Below are 8205 nucleotides of genomic sequence, written 5' to 3' on the forward strand. Positions count from 1 at the left end.
TTGCTCGGTCACTTCGTTGTGGGGTGGGGGGCAGGAGGAAGAAGTGGGGGGACAGCTTCTCAGTCCTAAGCCAGCTGACCTCCTCCCAGCCCAGGCCACCTCCCTGCCCGCACCACACCATTACTGGAATGCAGTGCGGAAGTACACACATTCCCTCCATGGCGCCAAGCTCACTTAAGAAAGGAAAGCAGGATGAAGAAGAGCTCCCCAAAGCCACGCAGAGTTCAATGTGGACAACTTTAGGGGTAGCTGCCATCCACATCGTCTGTCCACCACACCCTGCATTTGTTGCAGAGGCCCAAGCTGACCATCCCCAAACTGTCCCCCTAAACCAAAGCTTTCTGCTGACTTTCTTGGCGCAAGATAACCCAGGATTGGGGAACAACTGTCACCAGGTCTCCCTTAGTCCCGTGACCCAACCAATTGTTCCTCGGGCTCTTACTTCAAAGCACACTTGCCCGGAGCTGCCCTTACCGCAAATATCTGGGTGTAACCCGACGCCCGCTACTGGCCTCTGGTGCTGGGACCGCGCAGTGCTGGAGTGGGGCACAGAGTCCCCATCCATCAGCCGCTGTGACTGTGCCAACTCCGTGTTTACTCTGCCTGGAGATGGATGCTGCCCAACTGCCCGGAGCGCTGGGAATGAGGTGGGCTGGCCGGCCAGGCTGATTTCTCTGGAAGAACTCAGGCAGGAGCGATAAGCCTGGCATTTCCGCTTATCTCTGACCCTGTCCCCGGCCCCAGCGGCATCCAGAGGCTTCACTTGGTTATCTGCCTTGCTGGGCTCTATCTGCCTCCCCGGGGGCCTACTTCCTGCATCACTTAGCAAAGTGTCCATCTGTGAAACAAACACTGTGTGGTCCAAGGAGAAAGGAATGAAGAGAGGGAGTCCTCGGGTAGAACTGACCTGAGTTCAAAACCCCGCAACCGGGTGCAAGGGGCCCTGGGGATGTGCAGGGACTCCTTGCCTTCAGGGAGCCCTCAGGACAGAGGAGAGGCCAGGTCCGCAGCAGAGAGGTGGCAGCCCTGCAGGTCTTCAGTGGGGCTGCTTGTACCCTGGCCGGGCCTGGTCGGTCACCTCTGGGCTGGGAGGGTCCTGCTATTGGCCCTCCAAATAAAACTACTCAGGAGGCAGCAAAGAGGCACAGAGTCCCCAAAGCCCGGGGCTGCAGTGCAGGAGAAGACAAGGAGACAAGGACACGTGGCTCTGCCAGGGAGGTGCCAGGGAGGGCTCCCTGGCCAGATGTTCGCAGAGCACCTGGGAGAGACCAAGTATGCACACGCACACTGCCATGCATACACACACACACTCTCTCTCTCTCTCTCTCTCTCTCTCTCGCTCAACTTTGGGACCACAAATTAACTAGCTTGGCTGATGGGAAGGAGAGACAGGGCTGCCGGCTTCTGTACGCACTCACAGCCCCTGCGCTGAGCGCTTTAGCTGCCTCTCCTTATTTGAGACACACTGCAGCCCCGTGGGGTGGGTCATTGTTTGTCATCTCCGTCTCATAGAGGAGGAGCAACCTGGAGAACTTTAACAGCTGCCCAGGGCCACTCCACCAGAAAGGCATGGGGACAGCGTTCTGAACCCATGCTCATCACTCACACCCTCCGCCACTTTCACAGACAGCAGGGATCTCACACACTGGAAGGGTCATCTCCCTTATTTTGTAGATGGAGATTCTGAGGCCCAGAGATGGAAAGGGGCTTTCTGAAGGTCACACAGCACGTCAGCAGCAAAGACAGGGCCAGATGGTAAAACCATTGCCCTTGGAATGACCTGGAATGACCTGGAACTCCCCGGCTCTGTGGGTTGAGAGGTGTGTGCGGGGGTACAGAGTGAGACTGGCCTACACCCCCAGGCTCGGCTCTGACGGTTGTCTGAGAAGATGGGGAAAGGGCCGAGGGGCGGGGACTCTGAGATATTCAATGTTGGTTGCTTATTCTTTCATAGTAAAATGTCTATGACCTGTCTCATCCTGGCCATGCAGAAAGATGATAAAGCAACAGCCACAGCCCTGCTGGGATGAATCAAGGAGCTGAGCTGGGGAGCAAAATCAAAGTGCAAGTCTGACTCTACAGAAGCGGAGAGGGAACAGCAGCCGCAGGGAAACCCAGCCTGGTGACAGCGTGTCCCCACTGGCTCTCTGGTGCCGCTGGGTTTGCTCCCAGATCTCACTGCCTTCTGTGTGTGGCCCTGCACCCCTGGGCGAAGCCTTCTCATTTCCTCTCTTCTTTCTCCACATGCAAGTCAAACTGTTCCCTGCCTATGCAAAGTCAGATGGAATCAGCCCCAAAATGCTAGAGAATAACAAAAAAGCACCCTCTTGAGCCAAATCCAGACCAATGGCCATTCATTCATCCATCCATCCATCCATTCATTCACTGAGTAACAGGAATTATTAGGAAATAATAACACTAGTGTTGATTGAGCCAGGCATTGTGCTACATCCTTACATCAATTACTGTACTTGCCCTTCACAACAATTCGAGGAGGAAAAAACTGTTATCCCCGTTTCACAGACAAGTAGACTGAGGCACAGGGTGATGAAGGCATGTTCCAAAGTCAGTGTAAGATGCTGGATTTAAACGCAGACTCCAGAGTTTGCCTACAACTGAGGGTAGTATCACTGTAGCTTTCTTTTCTTTCCCATTTTTTTTTTTTCCTTTTCTCCACTTTTTTTTTTTTTTTTGAGACGGAGTCTTGCTCTGTCGCCCAGGATGGAGTGCAGTGGCACAATCTCAGCTCACTGCAACCTCTGCCTCCTGGGCTCAACCAATTCTCCTGCCTCAGCCTCCCTAGCAGCCAGATGACAGGCAGGCATGCACCACCACACCCAGCTAATTTTTTGTATTTTTAGTAGAGATGGGGTTTCACCATGTTGACCAGGCTGGCCTCGAACCCCTGACCTCAAGTGATCCACCGACCTTGGCCTCCCAAAGTGCTGGGATTGCAGGTGTGAGCCACCACACCCAGCCCCTTTTCCACATGCTCTAATCTCACTGAAACTTTCTGCTTTCTGTCTAGAACCCAACTTTTTCTCTGAGGGGCTACATCTTCCAGCTGCCATTTCAGAAAACTCAATTATGCTTGCAGGTTGGAACCAGGCCAACCCACCTCATGCAGGGTTCCACCTGCAAAGTCCTTGAGCACCAGTGTTCCCGATCGCTGCTAATCCAAGGGGGAAGGACCACTGCCCCATTTCACTTGTGGAGAGACAGGTCACAGGGAGAGTCGCGCAAAGCTGGGCCTCAGACCTGGCTCCGCTGCTCTCAGGCCTGTGTTCACTGTGGACAAGAGGGTTTCTGGAAGTCCCCTCAACTCCTACAAACATACATACAGCTTCGAGACCCCGCCTCACCTCCCCTGGCTGACAAGAATCAGAGAAGCGACTGCAGGGTCTTGAAGTTAACTCGCTTCTCTCAGCCCGACCATGGGCAGGCCCCGTGCTCAGCACCTTAGCTGCACTGTCTTATTTAATCCCCTTCACTGTGCCCACTCTTGTGGGCTCCAAGCTCTGCTTGTGCCATGGGAAACCCCAAAAGTCTGGACAGCAGTGAGGTTAACACATAGGAACAACAGAGAAACTGTGAAGTGCAGGGGACGTGAGTGAGATGGGGCGACTGTGTAACTCATCAGTGCTCCCAGCCCCACCCCACATCCCATCAAAAGAACTCTCTCTTCACCTGTGAACTCTCTCCCCTCAGTCTACCCCTACCCTCTGAGCTGAGCCCAGTCCCAAGATGTCTTGGTATCAAATCCGAAGAACTGGTAGCAGAGGTGGGACCTGAGGGTCCGTAGGAGAGGACTTGGTTGATCTGGGTAGCAAAGTCCCAACATTGGGGTAGGAAAAAGGTGACACAGACACCTAGCAGGGTCTGAGGTCTGGGGAGGGACAAACCCTCAGGCAGCCCCAGGATGTGGGAGAGAAGGGATGAGGACAGAGGAGGGCTTGGATAAATGTCTGCTCCAAGATATAAATGGTTGTTGGGGATCAAAAGTTGGAATGACACAGCGGCCAGGGAAGGCTTCTGGGGCCCTAGACCTACAGAAACTCAGCCACATGGTGCCAGCGAACTCAGCGTGTAAGAGAGAGGCAAAGAAACTGGGGAGGACTTCTTGGAGGAAACGGGACTTAAGCTGAGCCTTGAAGGATGGGCAAGACTTGGAAGGCTAAGAAAAGACGGTTCTAGTGAGGTCACAGAGGGAACAAAGCCCTCTGGTGGAGCCTGACAGGTAGGAGTGAGGATGCAGGGCCCACCCTCCAGCCATGTGACATCAATGGAGGCCCAGCAGGTAGAATAAGACGGTGGACCAGGAAAATTAGGCGGAGACATACAGACCTGAAGCAGCAAGACAGAGGGACTGTGATGCTATGGAACATTTTGGGGTGGGCAGTAACATGATAAAGTCAGTATTTAGGAATGAATGGAAGTGGTTACCTGGGGCGGAGGGATTGGAGACCAGCCTGGCCAACATGGTGAAACCCCATCTCTACTAAAAAATACAAAAATTAGCCGAGCGTGGTAGCGCACGCCTTGTAATCCCAGCTACTCAGGAGGCTGAGGCAGGAGAATCACTTGAACCTGGGGGGTGGGGGTTGCAGTGAGCTGAGATCGCACCACTGCACTCCATCCTGGGCAACAGAGTGAGACTCCATTTCAAAACAAAATAAAAAGCGAATTCCACAGGCTGTAATGTGTGTGTATTGCACTGCATGTGAGTCATGACTTAATCAGTTCTGTTAGCATGAAAAAAAAAAAAAAATGGGAAGGAGGATAGAAGGGAGTGGTAGGGACCGGGCGCGGTGGCTCACGCCTGTAATCCCAGCACTTTGGGAGGCTGAGGCAGGCAGATCACGAGGACAGGAGATCGAGACCATCCTGGCGAACACGGTGAAACCCCGTCTCTACTAAAAATACAAAAAAATTAGCCAGGCGTGGTGGCGGGCGCCTGTAGTCCCAGCTTCTAGGGAGGCTGAGGCAGGAGAATGGCATGAACCCAGGAGGCGGAGAGCTTGCAGTGAGCGGAGATCACGCCACTGCACTCTAGCCTGTGCGACAGAGCGAGACTCCGTCTCAAAAAAAAAAAGAGAAGGGAGTGGTAGGGACCAGCATCCACATAGAAGCTCAAATCAGCAAGTGTTTACCACTTCTGGGAAGCATGTTGTTGCCAAAACACAGGGGCGCTAAGTGGAGCAACATCTCAGGGAAGGAGTCTTTGAAAGTTCTTCCAAGGTCTCTCATTCCGCCATCCCGCAGGCCAGCAACAGAAGCAGGACCCCTCCCTGCCGCAGGCAAAAATCTCTAAGGATATGCAATGCTCTTCCAGGTTTACTAGGTAAAGACTTCACCTCAAGCATATACATAGAATCCCATTTTTGTTGAAAATATACATGTATGTATGCCAGTATGGTTCATTCCGCATGAGGGAATTGCAGATAATCTATATTTTCTATATTTCATGTATATTTTTCTAATAAAACAGTTTATTACTCAACAATTTTTTTTTCTATAATAGTCATCATTCACCTAGAGCCAGAGGAATTATTCTAGACAGATGATATGCCTAAGAGACAGGTTTAACTAACCAAGAACGCAGAGCAATAGACTCCCGCAGGACCCCAGCAAACGGAAAACATTTACTAACGTTATTGGGAGGTCTGAGGTCAATTGCTTAGGCTTAAATGAACAGAAACACGTATATTTAGCAGGCGCAGGAAGACTCCTCAGAAATCACACATGTCACGGGGAAAGAATAATTATCCCCGTGTGCTTTGCTTTTAAATAGATTCCCCACTCACCTTGGGAAGAAATGTTCAGACTCCACGTACAACTCATAAACCACACAGTAGAATTGGGGAGTTTTGTAAAGCAAAGTTGGCAAACATTTGGCAACAATCACTGTAGCATTCTCAGATGATCTGAGCACCTGTATTACTCATCACAGCAACAGGTGGAAAACAATTCTGAAGTCTGAGTTACACATGCAGTTCTCCCAGACCTGTGCAAAACCAAAGCAAGCCCATGCACTTACAACCAAGAGCTGCTCATTTTTCTTGTCGTTTTTGATCAGACTCCAAAAGTGTTTTCTGGAGGGTCTACATGTCCCTAATGCACAGCTGAAAACACACACACACACACACACACACACACACACACACACAGAGTAGGTTTATCACTGCACTTACATACCACCTTCCATCCATGGGTCCCAAGGGATCTGTCCAAAAATCTTGTTTTCATAAGTCTCCAGTGAGATGCATAAATATTGTTACCTCCATCTTATACACAGATAAACTTAAACCTGGAGGCAGTTAAGTGGCTTGTCAACAGTTATAACCCAAGACAAGATCTGTGCAAGCTGCCCTCTGGTCTCCCTTCCTCTACTGGCCGGCCCTCTGAGCGTTCTCGTTGGCTCCAGTTTAAATCATGTCCGCAGACCATTGTTTCCCTGGCAATGGAGGTGGTATTCTATTTCCTGCCCTGAATCTGGCCTGGGGACCTGACTGCACCGCATTTAGCCACAAGTGCATCAGCCGTGTGTGCGTGAGTGGGGACAGCTTGGCTCCCTGGAAACCTAAGTGGCGTGTGTCAGCTGGCCCAAGCCTGCTCAGAGCCGCTCCAGGCCATGCTGCTAATTCCCCCATCATTTGCCCGGAACAACCCACAATGAAGGCAATGACGTCCCTTGGAGCTGGGCGAACAAATGGGAACATCTCAAAGGCAAACTCATTGCAGTCTGGCCCTTGGGGAGAAATAGCTCTCAGGCATCTGGGACCCGGGTGCCTAGATCAAAACAGCCCTCCCTCTGCTCATTTCCGTGGATAATATAGCAAAGCATGCAGATCACTGGTTACATTCCTGATGGGCAACTGAATCTGCACTTATAATTCCCAGTTGCCATGTTTACTTTTATGTTTATTAATTAAGTGTCCTGGAATGACCACTCAGAATTAGATCCAGAAAATAAGAAGTTACTGGGGCATTCACTGGGTAACAAAAATTACTACCTGAAAAGTGTTTCTCTGATGGCTATAGTCACACTAGAAATTGGAAGTGGAGGCTGGGCCTGGTCGCTCACACCTGTAATCCCAGCCCTTTGAAAGGCCAAGGTGAAAATACTGCTTGAGGCCAGGAGTTTGAAACCAGCCTGGGTAACATAGTGGCCCCTGTCTCTACAAAAAATAAAGATAAAAAACATTAGCCAGGCATGGTGGCGGGCACCTATAGTCCCACCTACTTGGGAGGTCATGATAGGAGAATCATTTGAGGCCAGGAGTTGGATTCCGAGCTAGGGCAACATGGCAAGATCCTGTCTCAAAAAAAAAAAACAGTAATTAGCCAGGTGTGGTGGTGGATGCCTGTAGTCCCAGCTACTTGGAAGGCTGAGGCAGGAGGATCATTTGAGCCCAGGAGTTTGAAGCTGCAGTGCTCTATGATCAAGCCACTGCATTCCAGCCTGGGTGATAGCGTGAGACCCCGTCTCAAAAAAAAAAAAAAAAAAAAAAAGGAAATTAGAGGTGGAGATTTTTGGGTGAATTTCCTGCCAGGTGGTCAGTAAATATCATGTATTGTCACTTTTAACTAATTTCAACTTCTTTGCCTCTAAAGTGCCCTGTGGACCTTACTGGATAACCAAGCACATCACATGAACTAAAGCTGGGTTTGTCAAGTGGCCCACGTACTCCCAAAAAACCCACACGTGCGCCTATCAGAGCCAGTGATCACAATACCTCATCTTGGTTGAGCATATACTCATGCCAGGCCTCCTGCCAAGCATTTTAAATTCCTTAGTTTTAAAAAATACTAGGCTGGATGTGGTGGCTCATGCCTGTAATCCCAACACTTTGGGAGGCCACAGCAGGCGGATCACTTAAGGTCAGGAGTTCGAGACCAGCCTGGCCAACATGGCAAAACCCTGTCTCTACTAAAAATACAAAAGTCGGCCAGGCGTGGTGGCGCATGCCTGTAATCCTAGCTAGTCAGGAGGCTGAGGCAGGAGAATCGCTTGAACCCGGGAGGTAGAGGAAGCAGTGAGCCAAGATCGTGCCATTGTACTCCAGCCTGGGTGACAGAGCGAGACCCGGAAAAACAAACAAACAACAACAACAAAAAACTAGGTATGTATCATTAATATCCTTGTTTTACAGATAAAGAAACTGACGCCTAGAGAGACCACACAGTCACTGTATTAGTTTCCTA

The 8205-nt window shown here is 50.7% G+C and overlaps 1 protein-coding gene across 6 annotated transcripts in view; it reads right to left on the minus strand.

Annotated features, from left to right (window-relative positions):
• MYLK3 (myosin light chain kinase 3) overlaps positions 1–6507 on the minus strand; it is a 56320-nt gene extending 49813 nt beyond the window's left edge. The window contains exon 1 of one of the 6 annotated variants that reach the window (XM_015126075.3): positions 6196–6507. In XM_015126075.3, the coding sequence (XP_014981561.2) occupies positions 6196–6246 (51 nt within the window). In that variant the 5' untranslated portion in view covers positions 6247–6507. Of the gene's footprint in view, positions 1–474; positions 773–6191 lie in introns of those variants that run through there. The other 5 variants (XM_015126076.3, XM_015126077.3, XM_077987190.1 and 2 more) reach the window with 5 other exon arrangements.
• Between the last annotated feature and the right edge of the window lie 1698 nt (positions 6508–8205).

This window comes from Macaca mulatta, chromosome 20, assembly GCF_049350105.2.
Source record: "Macaca mulatta isolate MMU2019108-1 chromosome 20, T2T-MMU8v2.0, whole genome shotgun sequence".
NCBI lineage: Eukaryota > Metazoa > Chordata > Mammalia > Primates > Cercopithecidae > Macaca > Macaca mulatta.